General features: G+C 29.0%; 1 protein-coding gene across 2 annotated transcripts in view; it reads right to left on the bottom strand.

The window, feature by feature from the left end:
- Positions 1–211: 211 nt before the first annotated feature.
- The window catches only part of LOC129960967 (ras-like protein family member 11A), a 120,920-nt gene continuing 95,626 nt past the window's right edge, over positions 212–25,505 (bottom strand). For both annotated transcript variants that reach the window (XM_056074748.1, XM_056074747.1), the window contains 4 exons: positions 14,214–14,301; positions 10,793–10,868; positions 6,902–7,133; positions 212–3,733 (listed from right to left, as the gene is read on the bottom strand). In XM_056074748.1, the coding sequence (XP_055930723.1) occupies positions 3,540–3,733; positions 6,902–7,133; positions 10,793–10,843 (477 nt within the window). In that variant the 5' untranslated portion in view covers positions 10,844–10,868; positions 14,214–14,301 and the 3' untranslated portion in view covers positions 212–3,539. The remainder of the gene's footprint in view (positions 3,734–6,901; positions 7,134–10,792; positions 10,869–14,213; positions 14,302–25,505) is intronic.

Genomic DNA, 25,505 nt, shown 5'->3' with positions numbered 1-25,505 from the left:
CTCAATATGAAAATATAATAAAGTTGAATTTCGAACAAGTATTCTAAAGGAAAAGTTTTTACCTAATGATTTCGATCTCTCTCTAAACAGATACGTGTCATTTGAAATCTTCTTACAGCTTATCGAAAAATAAAATACACAGAAATATATATACATATAGTTCCATGTTCATGTCCTAATAATATGCACAACGAAAAACTAACACCCAAGAAAATGTTTTATTGATTTTCCGTACATTATTGATAAATGTTTACAGCCTTTTTGATAAAGAAGTTATGACATTCACATTTTACACTTATTTCTAATATTCATTCAAGTGAATCTTTCAAATTTTAGATAATAAAACACGTAAATGGACATCATAAAATATTCATGCAATGCTGGAAAAACAGAGAAACAGTTACAACAGAAAATGTTTTCTTCAATCGTCCTGTCTTATCAAAGTTTTAAAAAATAAGCCCACCAAAGCCATTTTTTTCTATCATAATAAAAGAAATAAAGTTCAGATCAAATTAAATTGTATACATGTATAATTTTTATCTTAAAATCAATTTTAAAATTTTTACAGAAAGCTTTAGATTATGAATCTGATCTTGATACTGAAGTCTGTAAAATAATAAATTAAGATAAGAAAGAAAAGAAAAGAACTTATCGAAATTCAGCCTTCTTTTATCAAGCATTTGCTTGCAAAGTCAAATGAAACCTTCCACTTTTTGAAAAAAAAAGGACACATCTGAAAAAATCTTACAGACTTTTAAAAACAACTAATCTATAGAAATAGCAAAAATATGTCATTCAACTGTACAAGAAAAATTGTCGCTTCATTCCTTGTCCGATAAAATAGCCCTTTTACAAAATACAAAGCATATTTACAGATAGTATTTTCCATCAAGGAATCATCCGAACTCTTTTTTAAATGAATGCATAATATCTACTGAATAGGGCTATATAATTTAATACATGAATACATAAATGTATGCTTTTACGAGCTGCAATTATGACATTCACGAAAGAAATAGTAGAGAACAATCTCAAAAATTAAGTATAATATATACAGTGAAAACCTTTTATTGATTTCTGTCCCTTCATTAATGAAAATACATACATACTCCTCACATACATAAATAGTGTTCAAACGAAAGTGTACATGCATATCGTAAAATACAATCAATATCTAAACTAATATATCAAAAGTTCCTTTGACAATTGTCATCAGTCATTTTCGACAACGTGGTACATATATTAACAGTTCAAAATGAAATATCGTTATTTTAAGCATAATATAATAAATAATATCACTTTTAATATTCTGAATACTGTATAGTTCCTGCTGTACTTTCTTTACAAAAAGAAAAGAGAAGCACTAATACATACATCTGCATGCGAAAACAGAAATAACGTCCCCTCTCCTACCTATTTTTTTTCTGATGGACCGTAAGAAAAAAAGTTTTTTCTAAAAAAAATTGAATTTATTATAAAAAAATAGTAATAAATAATTAATTTATTACCAAAAAATAGAGTAAAAAAACTGAATTTATTATCAAAAGTTATTACAAACTGTTACTCGTCGCCTCGAAGATTAAGGCATTTGTTACGGCGATGGATTAGGTTTCATATTTCCTATACAAAAAACGATGCCGCTAGTGATATGAGATGGCCCTGAACGCTCCTTTGAAGCTCCTCGTTAGTCTGGAATATCATTTTAGAAATCACTCGGCTCTAAGCCGCATTCTCTATGAAGGCGTAAGAAAATCACAATCATATTCAATGAAGTCGTTCGAACGAAACGAAGGAAGCAATGAGTTAACAGACAAACATGGCAAAATCACGACTTCGGAGGATTCAAGTTTAGACATTCCTACTCCTTAATTTTTCTTTAAAGGAAAACTCAAAGAATTACCAGTCTAACAAGAAACTGCAAATAAATGTCAATGCCAATCTGGTGACTACTGGTGACAATGTTTTTCGAAGAGGGGAGTGGAAACCAACATGAAAAATGCATGAATCTTCACGACGTTTATGTAGAAAAGTAATCATGTTTATATATGACTTTTGATAATAAATTAATTTTTTTTCTCTAAACTTGTCTTCTTTTATGGTTCATCAGAGTTTCAAAAAAAGGCTATCGTAAACTATATACATTTCATGCAAGATTAAATTCATTCCTGCGTAAACTATTATATATTTTCCCATTTAATAGAATAGCAAAGATATAGAACTCAAAAATACTGACAACATGTTAGCTATAAATTTTAGTTCATAGTCAGCTATTTTTTCTATTTAAATGCTAAAAATTTTTAAATCGGAGACACACATATTGACAGACATTTTATTATCAAGTTATTTATTAAGAAGAGCAGTTAAGTGTTTTTTTTAATAAATATTTTTGTTTCGATTATGTAATTTAAATCATTATAGGTATTAAAAACGTCCAGTATTATGAAAACAAGAGGTGTAAAAAGATCACGAGAAATCTAAATCTATTAAGGAGTCATTATTCACTAAAGAATAGCCAAAGATTGTTTTATTTATGTATGTGTAGTCTTAAAGAAGACTTAATTATGTCTATTTCGCATTATTTTTGCATATATATTTAAATTGAGCATTTTAAAGGCTAATCTCATTAATAATCGTAAACAGTATCTGCTATTTTAATACTCATTCATTATATTATATGAACGAAGACAATGTATTAGGTTACAGTTATTTTATTTAATTAATTTTGAAGGAATATTTATCGACCTTTCTAATTCTTCCATTGATCTTGGTATTTCAAAAAATGAGTTTCCATAGGAATTTAGGTTTAATTACTTCCCTTTAATTATTTGAGAACCGTTTGAATTTTCAATCTATCTGATTCCTTTTTTCATATACCGATATCCATATATAAAAATGTATTTTTGTGACCACATATTGAATAGCTTAAGAATGAATTTTATCAAGAAATGTTTTAAAAAATACGATATTATTACAAAGAATATTATTACAAACAGATAAATGTTTCACTAAAAGTGGAATTCTTACAGCAAATAGCATTATTGTCACAAACAACTATTACTAAATTTTCTTCAATCAACCAGGCCAAGATTTGTTTGAAATCTTCTGAAAATGGAGACCATTAATTAATAAATCAGGAAATTTCATCAAGATTTCTCACATTTGGCGGCACATAACAAATCCAGCAACCTTGATATTCCTGACTCAATAGTTATTCCACTTCATTGTTCTCACCAAAAATATGCCTTTTCAGACACTTCAATGCTTATATGCACGATTGTTTATAGTTATTTTATGGCAAAAACATCTAGTCTTCAATAAGATGAGTGCTGAATACGCAGAAACAGATAGTAAGGAAGTTGGAGTACATCGATAATAAACAAAATGCAAAGTGTATTTATCGACCTCAAAAACGTCTCTCGCAGAACAGTTTCATTGAAATTTTTGAGCAGACATTGTTTATTTGATACATCCATCAAATGTAATCTATTTTGCTTTCCTCCCGGAAACGAATCAGTTTTTCCGAGGCATTTCAGCTTCCTTTACTTTTTGCTTGAATCGCCCCGGTTATTCTTCCCGCCGTATTTTATACGGTCCAAAAGAGATTGTTTGGAACGTCTTCGAAATGACTGAACCTCCCGGCAGAGTTCGAGAAAAGCATCAGCTACTTGGGAAACATGTTCTGATGCAGCAACTTCAAGGAAGGCAGCATCATTATCTTTAGCCAACTTTTCCCCTGAAAACAATATTATATTAGTTTTACGAATTGAAGTATGATTTCATCTAGAAATTCCTAAGCATATTAGGATGAGCGCATATTCCACAGCTCATATACTCTTATCTATTCTTGTCAGAGGTTCATTTGAATGAAAAAACTCACAGGAAAACTTTAGCTGTAAAATATGATTTTATCAAGTTTCCTTTCCCACAATGGAATCTAGCTATCCCTTTTAAATGTCTACATAATAAGATTTAAATAAAAAGAAATAATTAAATGGAATTAAAGAGTTTAAAAGTACTTTATTGCCATTATTTCAAAGCTGCTTATTAATGCATTATGTTACTGCCTATAAATATTTGATGAATCAAAATCAAGTTAAACGCATTCATTTACGATAATTCTATTACGAAACCGCAAATAATTGCAAATCTGAATCTATAGTAAAATTTTTGAGGAAAGCTACAAAAAAAAAATCATTCAATTAATACTTAAATTTTAGTTCAGCTGATTAGACTGCTGAAAAGGATCCTCATTTTTTTATAAAATTAAGTTTTTTTAAATGTATTTTTATTAACTCTCTTTCTGTTCTGTCTGTTTGTGAAAATTTTGCAATCGATTTTAAACTCTTCCAAATAAGCCAGCGACTTGGAAATTTTTAACACAGTTCAGAAATGGATAACAATGCAATATTAATTCGTTTTTTGTCGGTCTATTTGAAATCTCTACTCTGTATGAATTTGGAAGTCAATTAAAAATTATTATTATTAATAGATGGCGCCATTCTAAGTTGTTAGTTCATCGCGATTTTTATTTAAAAGCGATTGTAATTTCATAAACATAGAACTAAGAAATAGACGGCGAATAATTACACGGCGAAAGCTTATTGTTTCTTTCCTTTCAGAAGCAAATGAAGAAATTTTTTAATTTTTTATCATTCTTTTTTTTCTTGTTTAATAATAAATTCAAGTAAATTTTGTAGAAAACATTTTGATTCCATCATATTAATATAAAGAACAGATCGTGTAAAGCACAAATAATTTTATGCAGTCCATAATTACACGGCGAAAGCTTATTGTTTCTTTCCTTTCAGAAGCAAATGAAGAAATTTTTTAATTTTTTATCATTCTTTTTTTTCTTGTTTAATAATAAATTCAAGTAAATTTTGTAGAAAACATTTTGATTCCATCATATTAATATAAAGAACAGATCGTGTAAAGCACAAATAATTTTATGCAGTCCATAATTACACGGCGAAAGCTTATTGTTTCTTTCCTTTCAGAAGCAAATGAAGAAATTTTTTAATTTTTTATCATTCTTTTTTTTCTTGTTTAATAATAAATTCAAGTAAATTTTGTAGAAAACATTTTGATTCCATCATATTAATATAAAGAACAGATCGTGTAAAGCACAAATAATTTTATGCAGTCCATAATTACACGGCGAAAGCTTATTGTTTCTTTCCTTTCAGAAGCAAATGAAGAAATTTTTTAATTTTTTATCATTCTTTTTTTTCTTGTTTAATAATAAATTCAAGTAAATTTTGTAGAAAACATTTTGATTCCATCATATTAATATAAAGAACAGATCGTGTAAAGCACAAATAATTTTATGCAGTTCATAATTACACGGCGAAAGCTCATTGTTTCTTTCCTTTTAGAAGCAAATGAATAAATTTTGTTGAGCACTTCAGACACAAAGAAAACGAAAAATGTCAGTTTATTTGAGTAATAAAATAGAAAATTCGTAGAAGCAGAAGTTTATGTTCACTGATGCAGTCGTAACTGGCACTTGAAAGCACTTAATCGATCCAACGGTACGTATCACAAAGTTTATCGATTTGATCAATTTGACTGTTGCACAAGAAAATCGCAACTCATCCAAACATAAGTCTGTTTGCTTCGTGCATCATTTTGAGAATAAATATAACAATGTCAACATTTTGCCAATCCCATGAGAATAATATTAGGCCATTCAAGGAATATAAATTTAGAAAAAGAAAGAAGTATTTCAGTATAGCTTTACAGTATAAGTAACAAAGCTATATTATTTATTTTTAATTATGTAACTGCGTATTTTGACTTGTGTCATTTCAGCCAAAATGAATACAAAATCCTCAGTATTAATAAATTAGAATTAATTTTTCAAAGAGAATCTGAAGGCTTTAGCTACTAATTACGCAATGAAATTCATTTTTGATGATCAGCATTCATTCTTTAAAAATATTTGATGGGTATGTCATAAAATTTGAAACAAAAACCCTCTCTTAAATAAGACAGTAGCGCAATATGAACATAAGATAGATAACAGGCAGCTCAAGTTAGACAAATAAGAGCATTTCAATCATTTGATTTTTTTTTTTTTTGAACATGAACGTCATAATTTGAAAATGCATTTTCTTTTTCTCTCTATCTATTTTTACGTAAGAGTTTTTCGAACGTGCTCGTAGATTGATCTGGAGTAGGTTTATTTTTAATAAAATGGAGGAAATGAGAAATATAGAGTTATTTAGAGCATGTGTGCTTGCAAATAGATGATGAAACTAATGCAATGGCTGTAACGCTGCTTAATTAACGAATTTTATTTGCCTGTTAAACAGCAAAGAACGCTTATTCAGTTTATGAACATAGCGAGGAAATGTATGAAAATTAAATACGGACCATTTTAAATCGTCAGAGTTTCGTGTTTCTATGGTGAAACTTTAAAATATTTTGGAGAAAACAATTTTCCTGTAAGAGATTAAATATTTGCAGACTGAAAAGATTTGAAAGACGAAGCTTTTGACAATGCTCATGAGTTTTCAATAAAAATGCTATTATCGCTTATTATTAAGATGGGAAAATTTATTTCAATTAAATTTTAATCTACTTTCAAGTTTAAAAAAGGAAATCGATTTATCACGTATTGAGATGACTTACTCTGATTTGAATTTTTTTTCTATTTTAGATTTCAGAAAATGTTACACATTTGTAAATCATAAAATGATTTTTAAACTTTAAAAATATCTCGAAAAATAATACCATACCAAGTCAAAGTCAAATAATTATTTTGCATCCCGGCAAACAATTACTTTCCTTTTACTGAACGTAATCTTCCGAATTGATTTTAAATTTTCGTGATCGCAATCTTAAACTAATAAATGAGGAAATGATTTGATGATCTGTGAAATATGTACGTAATTTGTACCATCTTCAGAGCTAACTTGACGTAGATGTATGAGATCAGCTTTGTTGGCAACCACAACAATGGGAATTGGAGATTGTCCTTGTGTTCCACCGGGAGACGCCGGTCTGCTATTCTGGATTACTTGCCGAACGTCCCGGAGATATGTAAAACTCTCCTTGTCGATTATGGAATAGACCAACAAGAAGCCATCCGCCCACTGCAGGATCTCTTCTTTGGGAAAAATGTTTGTCCCCTGTTCAAACAGAAAAATTATGCTTTAGTTATAAAAGAAAGTTTATTTTTCAAAGTACTTCAAACTGAAGCTTTAATACCGCTTTTTCTTATTATTTTCGAAGAAGTTCATTATTATATATGTTATTTATTTCTTTAAGGAAAAAGAAAAATAATGTCATATGAAATCAAGAAAACACGTGTAGGATTTTTTTTTTTTCTTTTTTGGATATAGAGCACTCCCAGAACCAACATAAAAAGAGGCGATGCTGTATTTAATATTTATAGAAGTATATTTTATTACCACCTCACAAAAGAACAGGTTAGCAGACGAAAGTGGAATGACATAAGACTCCCAGGAGCAATAGCGAACTTAGTAGGCCCACTGACGAAACAGAAATCTAAACGTAAACGAATACTATAGTGACGAGTATTAACTTTCATACGTTCACTGAAGCTTCCTAAAACGAAATTCCAAAAATGACATAGGTAACTTTTATAGAAATCCCATAATTCATATTTTTGAATTATTTTATTGCTTCTTATGAATATTATATTTAAAAATTCTGTTAATATTATAGTTAAGAAAGAGTTTTCAAAATGACTCACCATAGAAACCAAGTAACACACCAATTTTATCGTAATCATGAGCAAATAACTTTAATAAAAAATCTTATAAACTTCAAATTTATCTTACTGGTTTACAGAGAGTATTCCTCGAATTTCAAAAAAGAAAAAAAAATCAATGAAAATCGATGATCGGACAACAAACATAATCTTTAAAAAGCAAACGCTGATCAATGAATCGTCTTTTATGCACACTAGATGAAATAATGTGTTTATCATATCAAAAACCTTTGCATCTTTGAATGTTTCTAACACTCTCATTAACTTTCTTATAAACAAAGCCCGCATAAAAGAGTACTCTAAAACAAAACAAGCGGATGCACAAACATCGCACATTATAATAGAAATAGCAGCTCTAAATCTTTCTTTGTTTAGAGTTGCTTTTAGAGATCTTCCTATGATCATTCACTTTTGACTCTTTCATGGCAAAGGTTATAATTTTAATCTCATTTATTCCATGTTTCATCGCTATGTAATCTGCCAATTTAAAGTACTATAGTTAAAGTTTACTACTTAAATTACAAGAAGATTTAAAGCATGTAAATCCATTATTCATGTTGGATTGGGAGATTACTGTTTAAATTAATGCTTTCCAAAGAACAGTTATAATTAATTAATTTTGCTTGCATTCCAAACTGAAACTCAGGTCTAATATTCATAAAAGCACTCAATGCACTATCTAAATTATTGCATAGTTATTCTAAATTCTTCTTCTTATTATTATTTATTTCGAAACAATAGATCGAAGATCACGTTTAATTTTACTAATAAATTAATTTAGATTAAATTCACTGAAACTTGAAGAATTCACTGAAGATTCAAAATTTTTTACTCACTCCTGAAGCTTTTAGGAACTCATTTTTTACATATAATATGCTTTTTAAAATTAACGAAATGTGGATTTCGATAAGAAATATTAATGGTCCATTTAAAATATGTAGCAAACTTTATACAGGGTGTCTCAAAAACCTTGACCGCGGCTTTTATTCCTTAAATATTGATAATAGACATATACTGTAAATTACAAAGTTGCGTAAAAAAAGGTGTAAAATGTTATGAAATCGATTAAAATTTTCAGGGTATTAAACTTCAAAAAATACAAAATTTAAAATTTTTATATGGATCCCGTACTAAAACATTCCCAGTGAGTAAAATGTGGCCCATCCTCTAATAAGGTCATGTGCAAAATTTCAGCAATTTATCACAAAAAGTCTCAAAGCTATGAAACTACTTAAATGCTGGCTTAAACCACTTTTCGATGCCTGGATATGAGTTCGCAAAAAGGAAAAATAATGTCGGATGTTTGTGTTTTAGAGGTCGTACACAAATTTACAAAGAAAGTAATGATTGAATAAATAAATAATAATTTTGCTATTTATAGGTTCAAAAGTATTAAAAATGTGTAGAAATAATAACTTAAAGGAAAGATTACATAAGGAAAGATTACTTAAAGGAAAGATTACATAAGGAAAGATTACTTAAAGGAAAGATTACATAAGTTTTTTTACAAGTTCATTGACTGTGTTATTTTTAAGTTATATTCTATAATTCATGATATAAAATTTTAAAGTATTTTTTAGGAAGCATAGATTTTAAAATTTGTATTTAAAACTAAAGATATAAAGCATATTTTATTTCCTTATGGTGCATTCCTGTGTCATGTCATCTGCACTGAAGCTGTAAACATTTGCATTTTAATTTATGATTGACCCTTCACCAAAATATATCTTTGAGAGTTTTCATGATAAAATTCTGAAATTTTGTACATGACCTTATTAGAGGATAGAGCACATTTTACTCATTGAGAATTTTTTTTGTGCGGGGTTCGTATAAAAATTTAAACTTTGTATTTTTTTAAAGTTTAATTCCTTGAAAATTTTAATCGATTTCATAACATTTTACACCTTTTTTTACGCAACTTTGCAATTTACTGTATATGTCTGTGATCAATATTTAAGGAATAAAAGCCGCGGTCAAGGTTTTTGAGACAACCTGTATACTGGCTATAATTATTATTTTATCACAATGCATCTGAATATTTTACTTAGAGGAGGGGGGGGAGTTTTCAAGGAATTTAAAAACTACAGCTATACGAAATGATTAAGTTTTGTTGTATTCTTTGAAGCTGCATGCATATTTCTTGAAAATTATTTTTATATTAAATATTTTTAGTTTTAAAATTTTAAAAAAGGAAATTTAATCAACTTTATGTTAATATTTTTAGCAATCTCTTGTTTAATACGCAACGAAAATTTTCAACTGATGCGATATAATTTATATTAATTTTTTATAATTTTTAGTGCTTTCATTTGAAAGCAATACAAAACACCCCGCTTTATTACATTCTGTGATATAAGAAGTAATTAATAATGTCAAGTTCTAGAAAGGTTTAAGACAATCAAGCGACGGAAAAAATGTTTGAAAAATACATAAAGATAATTATTTGCACCTAATACCATTTTACACAAACCGATTTTAAAAATTTAAATAATCATCGTATAACGAGTTCAATTCCTTCAATTATAAAAAAATCAATGAACAAGGTATCAGATTCATTATTGTAATATTTAGTATTAAAATAATACGTAAGTCACATTTTTCTATTTAGTGGTTACTTGTTCGAATTGATTCTGTTTATACCTATTATCAATGGTCAATAGCATTCAATTTGAAAAATGTGCCAATAAACAACTCTAATACAACAGCTTTTTTTTTTTTTTTTGCTAACTAGAATCTTCGGTGTTATCCGTTATTCTTGGTTGCTATCAAAGAATCGTCCTAAACGATGACCATTGATCTGAACACTATCACATATTTCGCAATTTGTAATAGGAAAATTGTGTCAAATGGTGTATTATCATTCATTTTTAAATTTCCATTTTAGAGACCCTTCGCATCGCATTTATTTATTCTTAACATATTCTTTGTCAACTTGAGAACCCAGATATCTTTATATGTTGAAGAAGATTTTAAAAATCAAAGCTTAATCGTAATGACTTCGACTATTCCTGTATTCTTTTTCATTATAACCTAAGTTAATAATTATTTACTTACTTTTGGGCAAGTGTCAATTATCTCAAATAGGACTGGTTCATTATCGACCATCACTTCATTCTTATATCTACTATCTAAAAAATAAATACCAAAATATCATTTGAGTAAATGAAAAAAAAAATACATTTAATAATAGTAAAGAAATTCTTTCTGAAAAGCACTGCCATAGCAATTCGTCCAATTGATTTGTTTATTTATCACTTTTGTTTCTCGTGAATATATTATATTAACGGAATCGATGTTAAAGAATTTTTCGCAAATATCTGTGGTGACTTCGATGATCTGCTCTGAAACATTATGCGTTTTACGTAAAAATATCTTAAAGAAAGTAATTCATTATAAAAATCTATTCTATACTAAAATTACCTTAATTATTGAATTGTTTTAAACGATTACGTATTATGCTGCAAATACCATTCGAAGTCTTTCAAATCAATAGCTCATTGAAAAGGAATTAAGATTATTTGCGATTCAACTTACAAAAAATTTTAAAATGATAATTTTGGTTAAAATTTTAATAAAACATTACAATTAGAAGATAAACAATATTACTATCAACTCTAATTTTCACTTCAGCCGGTCAATAAATTCATTTCAACTTCGAAGAGTTATTCTATAGATGAAAATCCTCATCATAAATAAAAAGCATCATGAAATTCATCATTAAGCTACAGAAAGAAAAACAGTTAACAAAATTGTTTCGGCAATGGAAGCTTATCGTTCTGCTGTGCCTCCACCGTCGTGCACTTCCCATGCTCTCTTTAGAAAATATACAGTATTGAATAATGCTAACAATTGAAATTGAAAACATATTGATGGGTCGTTATAAGCTCAAAATAATATTTTTACGGAAGAGGGTGTTTATGAACCCAAACGTGATCAGAATTATCAGATCTATTTCGTGCAAAACAAAGGCCCAATTATCAACAATGTTTGTAATAATAAATATTGTTTCTCGTCATTCCAACTCATTCTAATGCAAGAATGCTTGCAGAATATTAAAAATTTACAAAACTATTTCGTGATGGATACTCAAAACACGACCGTTCTCCTTATCTTGCCGAGGGACATGGATCTATGCTCAATACTGATTTCTTCGTGATTTTTTACATTTGAAATGATATTTATTCATTTTTAAAATGGATTAATCAGATTTAAGTGATTCACGAAATTGAGGCGGTAAAATTCAGTTGACCAAACAAATGAGGTATTCTAAATAAGTGAAAATGCATATTTTTGTCGATAATCAATGAAATATATGAATTAAATATAGTCTAAAATCGATCCAATATGTCAAAATTCATATATTATATATATATATATATATATATATATATATATATATATATGAAAGAATTAAATATAGAGTAGTCTCATTGAAATTAAAATAAAAATTTTATTTTGTAATTTTTTTTCACTATTCACTTAAAAAGTATAGATCTTTAATTAAGTATTTCTTTGAGGAAATTCCTTATTAAAAATTAATTTATACTAATTATTATTTTTATGATACCATCATCTTGAATCAATTTTAATTCTATTTATCTTATGGAAATGATTGATACAATAATTGTAGATATGGATATAATTTAATCATCTTGCATTAAAAGTTCAGATTTAATAAAATCAAAACAATGCTGCTGAATAAAATAAATAATTTTTAGAATCTGTATTAGAATTAATTTTTTATTCATTCATATGCACTAATGAATTTATATAAAAGTTTTTGAAGTAAAATGAATCCCGCTTTCAATTCTTTTTTTATGAACCTCATTTATCCAGTTTCTTGTACAGGAAGAGAATAGAGACGTGTGCTTAATCTTCAAGCGTCATTTTTTCTAATTTCAATGCCTCGAAATAAGTGTTATTAACAGAATTCAATTTCCTTTGGGAGTTTCTCACACTAAGAATTTTAAAAATCATCTGAAGGACGATTCATGAAGCTCCCTATTTTTATTCATGCTTGCCTAATCGGCCAATAGCCTTTTTTGAAATGCGTTTTTCTGATGACGTTTGATTAACAATGCTTTTCATTCTAACACTAGTGACGTTAATATCGGATAGATAGGAATTCCAATTATTGAAATCAGCAGCCAAACAGTGCAACTATAGTAACGATCATTCATGTTGACAGTATTGGAAAAGACAATTAAATAGTTCCAAAGATGATTCGAATTTATCTGATATAGTTCAATGAAATTTAGTTCTCGACAAAAATACAGATAGTAAGACTTCATATTTCAATGAATATTATGGGATTTCATGGAGCTTTTTCTGTAGTCCTAATAGTCGTGAAAATAAATATTACTCATTCGCCGCTTATGTAAACTTGTTTTAATCTCTGTCTTCTCTCATTCTAAATAAATCTATATGTTATTAGAATTAAATAATACATTTCAATGAAATTCAGTTCTAAATAAAAGTAATGGACATTTTTGAGGACAAAAATTTCATACTTAAAACGAAAATTCTGCGATCCGCAAATTTCTTTCCGTAGCTCAATGACCATTTGTGAAACCGTTTTCATTTTTCCGAGTGTTCTTATAATCAACTTGAATTATCAGGTTATAAAAATTAACTAAAATATTTCACTCATTAAATAGTACAAATATTAATTTATAATTTATATTCAAGAAATTTGGTGTATAACTATTTTATTTATTTTCCTCTAGAGTGTAATATATGACCCTATGCATTTTACTGATTTCTATGGTTTGTAATACTCAAACTGTCATGGCTGTGTAATACTTAAGTTGTAGATTCTCTTTTAAATCGTTGTTTTAAATACATTTGAAAATATGTCCATATATTTCTGAAACAAAGCGGATAGTTATTTATATACGACGCTATAATAATATAATATGAATCAAACACTATGTATATATAACAAACGTTACGATATATAACAAAAAATAGATCAAATTCAACCAGATAAAATAATAGGAAATACAACTGAAAGGTTTTTCATACTGATCCATTTATTATTATTATTTTTTTTTTTTTTTTCATTTTCAAAAATAAAATATTCATTATTTGGTATTGCGAACATGTTTTTAAAAAAATGTGTTTAAAAATGTTATTTAATTGAAATGTTTCACATACAGATATTTCTTAATTTTATGATCAATCAAATATTCCAGACATCCATTAAAATTTCATCGACAATAAATTGTTGCTTTTATCCCCACTAGTTGAAGAAATGTAGAATTTGCAATGAAAATTTTTCATCTGTTCTTTTTTTTTTTTTATCCAAAATAAAAGCATTAACATATTCAGAGGAGAAAACACCAGCAAATCTTCCGGTATTAAAAACTTGACGGGAATTCTTAGATTAAAAATAAAACGAGATTTCTTTACATACATAAGGAAATTCATGCATCTTATTATTGATTTAAAAAATAGAGAAAAAATTTTCTTTCCTTAAGAGACTTTTTGAATTTTTATTCACTTGCCTGTTTGGTGATCATATTCTCCGATGTACCTCTTGGTCAAAAAACGAACCGTTAGAGCTGAAAGAGAGAAAGAAAACATTAAAATTCATTGAAAACATTTGATTTCGGAGCTGTGTTACAAATGCAATTTCAAAAGGAAATTTTGATAGAAATCGTGAAAATGTTTTCATTTCAATCTTATTACTGATGATGCATTTTTTTTCTATATTTGATAGTTTTCAATAACTAATGAAGTGATAATCCTTTCAGCTGGATGGAAACAGAGAAATGCCAGGCAAGATTTGGTATTCGGATCCATAATTCGGAGCTTTTGATCTTATTTTCGTTCATCAAAGAATGGTGAATTCGAATAGCTCAATTTCCTGAGCAGCCTCGTTCTAGAAGGATGTCCCAAATGATTCATTCCTTAATAACGATTTCATCTTTGAAATATTTATGTGAAAAACCTTTTAAAAAAAGGGCATTGCGAAACACATCGTAAAAGTTGAAAAAACAAGTCTCCCCACAGACTATTTTTGTTTTGAACTTAACTTAGAAGCAAATCAATTCTTCCGTTACCTCATGGTTGTTAACTGATACTTAGCTCCCTTTTTCAAGTAATAAGTATCCTGTCCAATACAGGCGAAAATGTTTTTGGCAAGTATCTGACATAACCGGCGTATCTCAGGATTAAAATATTTTCGTACCTCATTTTTTTTTTTTTTTTTGTAATAAAGTACTTTTAAATAAGATATAAAAGTACACAAAATATTCTAATCGTCTGCTACGTTAAAAAGATAATATCAATTTTATTAGATCATTTTTAAAAACGACGCAATTTTCTTCATAAATTATCAAAAACTCTTAAAAGATTGATATAAAATATCACCGTCAATGACAAGGAAAATATTTTCATTCAACAATAAAAACAAAATCATCTTTTCTTTTATTTGGAAGCGTAGTTTCTAATGAATAAAAATTTAATGTGTATATAATTGCAACAAAATATTTTACCTCAGATTAATTGTTCAAAATTTGAAGAAAATCAATTGAATTGTTCTGAAATCTGCGAGTTACATAAATGACACTGCAAGCTATTGCATTGATTTAAATTAAAGAAAGAAAATTTGTGCGCTGATTGATTGGGATGGTATCTGTCAATTGCCACATGCTCATTTCTCTATAGACTTGATCTACATTTCAAAATATTTATGAATTTTCATAATATATTTAAGCATCGACCTTTCAAGTTTGGTGGGGGAAAAAACCATTTTTTTGCCACCAACATTAAAAAGGAATATATATATATATATATATATATATATATATATATATATATATATATATATATATATATATATATATATATATATATATATATATATATATATTCCATTGTATATAGCTTATATTTATCTTATTTGTTGAAGCTTATAGTACTTATAGTTTCCTTTTTTAGCCAAATGTGCTGTGCTTAAAAGAATTCAGTTCAAATCTATGCTTTCTTTGTGTTGCTGAAATGTCTAAGGATAATAAATAGGCTTCACGCAAACCATTTCTATACAAATGTAATACTAATCGACATTTATAAACTGTGGTACGGTAGCAATGCCAAAGTTTAGCAAATACAGATGCAATCAGATAAAAAAATTAAAAACATGAATAAAAATATTTGAAAAATTTGTCAATTCCATTTACTGAAATAATTTACTAATAAAAAAGTTTTGAGTATTATTTTCAGAAGAAATATTTAAAAATAAAATCATGCTTCAAATAAAAAACGAATTCTTTATTTGAATTAACATTAAATTTGGAAATCCAAATTTTAAGCCAATCTGTTTATAGCTTTATATTTTTGTTGGGAGACGGAAAAAATATTTCTAAATAGGAGCAGTTTTTAAAAATACTGTTTATTAATGTACCAAAAGAATGGAAATTTTATTTTAATTATTTTCTACTTTTTTAAGTCTTTCATTCATGATTATTAATAAAACAGAATTTAAAAACACCACTATTTCTCAAATTCACTGCCAAATGTATTCTCATTGGATCAAAGTTTAATTAAATTTATCAGTTCATTGCTAATGAAGCTCTGAAAATATTCAAATAAGGCAATTTCATCGACAATATACAAAAGTGCAAAGCTCTAATATATGGTAAGAATTGGTTATAAAATGAAATCATTTGCGAAAAAAGTCAAAACTAGGGATGTACACTTTTCTGAATTAATATTTTTGTAGTCATTGCAAGAGATACCTTTTATTCTGAACAAATTGTTCACGTTGAATTCTATTATTTCTCTTTATTATTTCGTAAAGAAATGAAAAGTTGCTACTCAAAATAATGCATTCTGTCTTTAACCTTGCTTCTTAATACAATAATTTATTTCTAATTTGATTTCACAAATAATTTTAAAAATATTTTGTTAAAAGCTCTTCTTTGAAAAAAATATCAACAAAACCATGTTTATATGTTTGGCATTCTAATCTGACATTAGACAGTAGAGAATTCCAGAAATAACAGCATATTTTTTGACGAAAGTTTTTGAAATAACTTAGCTAGTGCAGCGCCCTATAAATCTGGAATTCCGTTGACTCTTTTTTCTTTTGAAAATAATCATGGGTGAGAATAAGGAAGAGCATATTCAGGTCATTTATTATTGTGGTTGTAGAAATCCAAGATTTTTTTCCCCTGTAACATGGGCAGCAAAATGATCAACATGTTGCATACATTTTCATTTCTTTCTTTTCCCTACGTTACTAGATTTATAGAAATACTAGCAAATAAATAACATGCTTATAAATATTTAGAACATAATTTATTAAATTTGTATGCTGAAAGAGAACTGATGCACGTAATTTTATGGAAAGTTTAGCACAATATATGCCTATTTTAAAAATTACTTTCTAGCTCCTAAATAATTATTGAGGAAATTATAAGATTCGATAGAATCCACTTTTATCTTGACACTATTTCAAAATGCAAGGATGGGAATAAACTAAAGAAAGATCGACATTTGAATTTCAAACAGCAGAAATAAACTTCCCCTAGCCTATACTTACATCAAAATCCTTACTTTTCCATTAGAAATTGACAGCTTTTTTTCTTTCAATTGTGACTTTTGATTTTCTTGATATTTTATGGCCACTGCTCTAAATATTTAATTATTGTTGATTATTATTATTTATAAATAAATCATTTGAATATAATAATTTTACTTCTAGTTTCTTACTTCGTTTTAAATTTTTTTTAGTTAAATCGCTTTGAATTACCTAAAGGGCAATTTACTGAACGCTTTGAATTATCTAAAGGCAGTTTGATGAGATTTTAATGCTTACAAAATCATGATTTTTTCAAAAAAAATTTAAGATGAACACCTTTCTAGTTTACATTCGACTGCCATAATTAACTTAATATTAAATAAATCGCAGTTTATCTATCTCCGCATCTGGTTGCAGTAAATAAAGAAATCTTTCAAAATGTTTTGGCTAAGAAATCATATGTAATTGATGCTGTCCTAACCTAAATCGTAAAGAAATTATGAGCCATTCTGTTACTTAAAATTGCTGTTGCATTTATGAAAAAATGCAATGATTACTATCTAAAAAGAAACAAACGTTTGAATTCAAGCTGTATCCAAATCAATCAACTAAAATCTATTTAATCTATTAGAAACAGAAAATAAAGTTAAGTCGCTACATTTTATCTCGTAGGACAAAGACTAATTGTCGAATTTTCTTTATAAAAGACTGTCTTAATAGGAACCAGCATTTATTAAAGTATTCACTGGAAGCCAATCAATTCATTTACAATAGTTGATAAGTAAACTGGTAAGTTTCTATATTTGTACAAAACGAAGAAATGCTTCCTGATATATCAGTTACGTTACCTGGCATTAAAATGTAATAACAGTAATGTTAACATTTAGTCAAACTGCCAAATTTGTATTTGATAAAAATAACTTCGAACAAATGACAGAGAAATATTTAGAAGTAGAGCCTATTTCTCATTATATTTTTATTTTCATTTCTGCAGGTAATTTTTTCTTTGTCGATTAATAAGGCTAATTTTTTTCTTTGTCGATTAATAAGACTAATTTTTTTCTTTGTCGATTAATAAGACTAATTTTTTTCTTTGTCGATTAATAAGACTAATTTTTTTCTTTGTCGATTAATAAGGCTTTGACATTTAATTTACTGTTAGCGTTAAATTGCTTAATTTTACTCTTCGATGGCTTTGTTTGCTAATCCTTTCTCTTCTCCAATTGTAGTCTAATATCAATCAGTATAATAACAGAGAGGTTCAAAAGCTGGAGGTTTGTTGAAAAAATGTATTTATAAATGGCCTCAATACAAAAGCAAATTGAACTCTATTGCCTCATTCTCAGAAATAAAAAAATCTCCAAATGAAGTGAAACATGTAATAGTATAATTGAGCTTAAAGCTTTGACGAAGTTTCCGTAATTGTGACTAATTAGAGTCACCTCACAGGAGCCAAAGAAATTTTTTCACCGCAGTCATTTGGGTGATAAAGGAACTAACTACTTCTGACTGTATGAGGTTTCTGCTGCGGTGTGAATCGCTAAGTTCGTTGTCTTTTGAAATAGGACTTGAATATGTTCACCATTCTGCAGTTGTTTGAGGTCTTTCTCCAAGGAAGACATTATAAAGTGGACAAAAGAACACACATTCAAAACTGTCATCATAATTAATAGAAGGAAGGAAAATGACTTCTAGCCAACCAAATGAATGCTCCATGCAGTACATTTATTGAAGCTCCAAAATCCCCAATAGCGGATATCAATCAAACTTTACAAGAGATCTAAGATATTATAAGAATAATACCAAATGAAAACATCCTTGCTGGAGCCGACTTGAATGGTCACAATCCTCTTTGGGGATATCATCGCACCAACACCAGGGGTGTTGCAATAATGGATTTCCTACTGGCTAACAACCTTTATATCAACAATTCGTCAGATGCCCCACCTACCTTCACAAGAAATACAGATGTGGGTTGGCCCGATTTGACATTCTGTTCGCAGGAAAGGATCACAAAGGTAGCCTCTTGGGAAGTTCTCGAAGAACCATCGTTTAGCGATCACCACTTTATTCAGATAACAGTAAGAACAATAATTACTAGCCACATCTTCAATAGGTTTAAAACCCTCCATGGAAACCATAAAAAATTCCACAAACAATTTAAGTTTCATGTCGAAGAACTAATTAACATAATCAAGAACTGCAATACCCAACAAGAACTAAATGAATTTAACTCCCTTCTTCAAGCAAAAATAATTCAAACCTGCAACAAAGCATTTAAAATAAAAAAACAGCCATTGACTGAAAACCCAACTTGGTGGACAGATAAATTAGAAATAGAAAAGAAAAGAATTAAGGCATTGAGACGAAGGGCCCAAAGATCAAGTTCGGAGGAAAGATCAGAAAAATATTTGCAGTGGAAGACAGAAGCCAAAAAATATATGAAGAAAGTCAAGAAAGCCAAAAGCGTTGGTTGGAAAGATCTTTGCACGGAAGCTGCAAATCCATATGGGAAGCATTTCAAAGCTGCCTTTAGGAAAACAATTCATCCATCTCAACTAACAGTCTTGAACAATATCAGTCCAGAAGAAGGACACCAAAAAACAGCTCAGGATATATTAGAACAAATTTTTCCATTCCTAAATTCAACTCCATCTTTAACACATGAAATCACTACCACTTCTAATGATTGCCCTTTCACTGAAAAAGAAATAGCACAGGTCATTGATAATCTCCCTCATGGGAAAGCACCAGGATATGACGGCATTGATAATTTAATTCTAAAAACAATAAACAAAAATTTCCCGACCCTCTTCGAAGAATATTTTAATAAATGTCTTTCACTAGAAAAATTCCCGGATCCATTTAAAATAAGCAATATCATCCTATTTCAAAAAACTGGAAGAGACCCTAAACTAGCCACATCGTACAGACCAATAGCTCTCTTGCCCACTATAGGAAAAGTTCTAGAAAAATTACTCACACAGCGTCTTATTTATTTTCTAGAATCAAATAAACTCATCAACAATAACCAGTTTGGATTCCGTGAAGGAAAATCCATAGATTCTGCTCTTAAAAAGCTTGTAGAAAAAATTTATGATGGAAAAAGGGAAAAAGACAATATTCTGGTTCTTTCAGTGGACATCAAAGGGGCATTTGATAATATCCAACACTATTCAATAGTTAAATATCTAGATAAACTCCAATGTTCCCAAAATTTAAGAAACATCTTTGAAAACTTGCTACATGCCAGAAAAATAATCTTCAACACACAAGAAGGCTGGGCCATAAGAGAACAGAAGCAAGGCTGCCCCCAAGGATCATGCAGTGGTCCAGCTCTGTGGAACTTGGTGGCGAACGATCTGCTTAATAAAATATGGCCTGCCCATACAACTATCCAAGCATTCGCCGATGATTTTGTTCTGGTCATTAAAGCCAAAACAAAAGAAAATCTAAGACAAAATACCCAAGAATAAATAGCACAATTTATATCCTGGGCTGACATAAACAATCTAGAAGTGTCCACGGGGAAATCCAACTTTATTCTGTTTAGTAAATGGGTAGCAGGACCCAGAATGTATTGGAAGGGAGAAAGAATAAAGCAGACACATGCCATTAAATTCCTAGGTGTCCATATTGATGATAATTTGAATTGGAATACCCACCTCAAGCATTTAGCATTGAAAGCGCAACAACAACAATTCAATTTTTTCAAAATAGCTGGCAAATCTTGGGGGATAACACTTCGACACAGAAAAATTTTGTACAGGACAGTCATTGAAAGGATGCTTGCACACGGAGCTGGAGTTTGGTGCCTTCACCCAACGGTTAGATTAGCAAGAAAGCTCTCATCCATCCAAAGAAGCTTTCTGTTAGCAATTACGGGAGCATACAAGACCACGCCTACTGCAGCACTTTAGGTTATCCTTGGCTTGCCACCACTACATCTGCAGCTTCAAATGATGGCAAGAATGACTGAACTGTACAGACTCCGTGAAATCGTACATGATATACCACATATCAGCCCACACGAGTATGAATACAGAGCTACGGGCTGGACGTTACATCCTTCCAAACATCTCCAAGCACATCAAATTTCGTTGGAAGACGGTGGGTCTCAGAATGTAGTACTCGGGATCTATACAGATGGATCAAAATCATCAGCAGGAGTTGGGGCTGCATTTTGTGTCATGCAGGATACAGTGACTATACACCAATGGTCAACCAGCCTATTGAAAGAAAACACGGTCTTCCAAGCTGAATTACTAGCACTCAATAGAGCAGTCAAATACGCAACCTCTCTTCCTACATCAGATCCAGTTACTATTTACGTCGACAATAAAGCAAGTATACAAGCCTCAAGTTCTCCAAAATCCAATAGCCAATTAGCAAGAGATACATTTACCCTTCTTCTTGCAAACCCTCACATTAAAATCTCGTGGATCAAGGCACATGTTGGCTATGAAGGGAATGAAGCGGCGGACAAACTAGCCAAAACAGCGGCTAATGCTAATCAAGATCGGAATATAATGAAGCTCCCAAGATGTCATCTGAAGAACATCCTCCAAACCAATATGATGACAATATGGCAAAAGGAATGGGAAGAAGGCGAAACAGGCCGCTCCACATTCAATATAATGCCGAAAGTTTCTCTATACGCGGCCAACTGGAACAGAACGGATGTCCTTTTCTTCACTGGACACGGCCCATTCCCGACATACCTACACAGATTCCATCTGGCCAACTCTCCTTACTGTAGCTGTGGGGAGATAGGATCCCCAATTCACTATGCCACCGAATGCCTACTGACTCTCTCATGGCACATGAGAAAGCCAGAAACAAGTCTCGAAGAAGAATGGTACAAGAGAGTTGCATCGAATACCCTTTCACGAGGCAAGATCCACTCCATAGTAAACCATATTCACAAATACCAAGACCTCTTCAAGACTACACAATAACTGAGACCAAAATGCCACGTGTCAAAATCAGCCGAAATTATAACTTCAAAAGTCCCTCAAAAGTGCAGTTCTCAAGAAGGAAATCAAAACCACAGGATTCAGACGGACGCCACAGATTTCTGACTCTTTAGTAATTACTTATATGCTTATACATGTCATACAGATATTCTCAATGTAATTTATCAATTTTTTCAGTTAGTAATCTCATTTCCCTGTAAGTTCAACTCAAAGTCACCATTTGTTTAAGTATTCTTGTCCCCTCTATCCAGTTATTACATCACCAAAAAATTGAATATAGTCATGTAGGATTTGACACCAATGTGATTCTCTCTGGAGAACCCTGGATGGTCTGTCGTCTCTTTCTTTCTATCAACAATTTTCTTTCTTTTTTTCCCCTTCCATCTTGTGCTCATCCAACTGGTTAGATAACTTAGTGTTATAGGCACCGGGAGCACAGGATGGCGTTATGTTATGTTATTGAAGCTCCAAATAAAAAACATAATGTTATATTATAAGGATTTTTTAAACATCTTGTAAGAAATCTATTAATACGACTTTATTACAACAAACAAATTACTATCTATTAATATTCAATCTAATCTAAGAATAAATGTCCTCATTTGCACATTATCTATATAATATTTAATAATCTATTAGAATTATAAATATCCTTGTTCACGTTAGTATTATTACTATTCCAAAAATAATTTTATTATTATTATCTTTTTATAATAATCTCCATATTCTCTACTTTTTATAAAAAATATGGATATCAAAATAAAACCGTAAAAGTGGGAGATTCTGGTGAAAATGATTTAAGTCAATTCAAATTTTAACATATTTTAATATATTTTAACTTTTAATGAATACTAAAAAAATTCTTTCTTATTCTGTCTTAATTTCTTTATTTTCGTCAAAAAAAGTATGATTTCTTACTTTTCACAATATGTTTGTGGTGTTTCAAATCTTTCTATATGTATTATTATACATTTTTTAGTCTTTAATATATCTCCTAATTCATGGTTACAAATATTACGGAGTCGAATAATTAATTATTGCTGTGATTATTTTCTATATGACCTCATCTTTGTGAAAAAATTTCTTTTTTAACTTAATACAGTAATTGAGAGTTAATGAATTATTATAGATATAAAAACCCTGGATCAAAGACAAATAACTCGACAAAATTTCAGAACTCTAGCACAGTAGAAAGCGAGAGAAAAATCGATTAGAAAATGACATCCTTTCAAACAGGAAATGTCAGTCTAAAAATATAAATACAAAATATTCCGTACTTTAAGGTTAAAGATGAAGAAAATGACATAAATTGCTGGTGCCAAACTTATTCCACAAGCCTTCAAAAAGTGAAAGATGGTTGTCTCAGTTTTAAAACCCAATCGGATGGCAATGACTAGGCCAAAACATCACAAGTTATTCCCTTTTATAAAACTAGCTATAGTTCCTTAAATTAAAAAAATACAGATGTTTATATTTAAATACTTATATTTAAAAAATGCAAAGAGCAACAAAGAAAAAAAATTGAAGATAAGATGCAGTTATTTCAAATATTTAGAATTGAAAAAAAAATTTTTTCTTTCCAATTGTCTAAGATTTTTCTAAAAATTCAAGAAAATGCTGCTTTCTAATATTCAATAAACTTAAATGACAAAAGAAAGACTTTGAATTTAAAAACGTCATAAGCATACCTATGCCCATTCGCTGCTCCTTAACAACAACAAAAAAAAATTTAAAAGAAGAAACAATGAAAAATTAAGAATGCATAATAATCATCAATATAGTGCATTAGTTTCCTTATATTTAGTCTGCTGATTTTAAAGATATCAGAAATTGCTAACTCTCATTAGTTAAATGAAAAATATATTACCAGTTATAGATTAAATATATTACTTTTCTCAAAATTATAGCGTAGTAAACGGCACATAGTTATAATTTGCTCCCTCCGAAAGTAAACATATGAGTCATGTACAAAAATACAGCCTTTTGACGCATCCGTTGACAGATAAAGGACAGAAGTGGAGAGAAAGATTTTCCCCTCTCCTTGCCTTTAGAAATATCTGCTCCTTTTTTGACATCATCTCTGAAGCATGATTTCTTTTTGTCATTACAATGCTTTTGTCTACAAAGGCCAAGGTTAATTAGCAAAATGTATTTCAATTTCACTCTTAAAATATAACTCCTGTTCTTTGTAGTGGTTTTTCCCTGAAAAGTATTCTTAAATATCTTAACTCATTAAGAATATTTTTTGTGAGTCTTTTTAACAATAGATCAATATTTACTTCAGAGACACGCGTAAAGAGATTTCTTTTTTTGTCAAAACTATTATACATGCTTCATTGGGATTTTTTTACTTAATAACTTTCCTTTTTTTAAGTAAATTTATTGGAAGTGAATAATTTTATAATAATGACTCAAAATTTATTGAAAAAGGGCCAAAGTAGTCAGGATGAACATAGGAATTTCTGCACTTCGTAAGAGTGGATTATCTTCATATTAGCTCGTTTTAAGAAATTATCACATTACTAATTATATTTTCGTACTATTTAAATTAATATTTAGAATTATAAACAAAAAAGCGCTTCCAAGTTTCTAATGCACGCCTTTAGAACAACAGCTTAGATTCATTTTCATAATTCAATTATTTTATCTTAACTAATTGTTTACTTATCAAATTAATGAAAAAAACTCTTTACGAAATATTTGTTTCAATTCTTCCACTAGATTTAATCTGTATTTTAAAAAACCAAATAGTTGTAATCCATTGATATTTTTTCATCTTTTTAGTTTTTAAAATTGATTCTGGTTTAAAATTATCAAATATTATTTATTTCATTAAAATAGGATTTTCTGATGCTTTAGGTCAAAAAAGAGGTTTTGGAAAGTGCAGATAAATTTCATTATCAATAAAAAATATTTTCATATATACTATTTTAAGAACACTATTTGTTTAAATACTTTTCTGTAAAAAAAAAAATCAAAAATAAAATAAGAAATGTCTTCAGATTTATTACAAACATTTTTGACTTTTGGAAATTTAAAACGCATTGAGTATCAGACTCGGTGCACTAAGAAGTAACATGTTTTTTTTTTTTTATTGATTTGGTATATTTAATTGTATATATTAATTTAAATATTCTTAAAATAGCTAAAAATATTCAATAATCCTTCAGTGTAAAATAATTAAAATAATATTAAACTGTAGTAGTAATAATTCGAGATATTTTAATCGAATTTTCCTCAAGAAAGTTCAATGTTTTAAACTCAG

Source organism: Argiope bruennichi, chromosome X2 (assembly GCF_947563725.1).
Source record: "Argiope bruennichi chromosome X2, qqArgBrue1.1, whole genome shotgun sequence".
Lineage (NCBI taxonomy): Eukaryota > Metazoa > Arthropoda > Arachnida > Araneae > Araneidae > Argiope > Argiope bruennichi.
The sequence above is the reverse complement of the archived record's forward strand: the minus strand, read 5'-3'. Positions and strand labels throughout refer to the sequence as shown.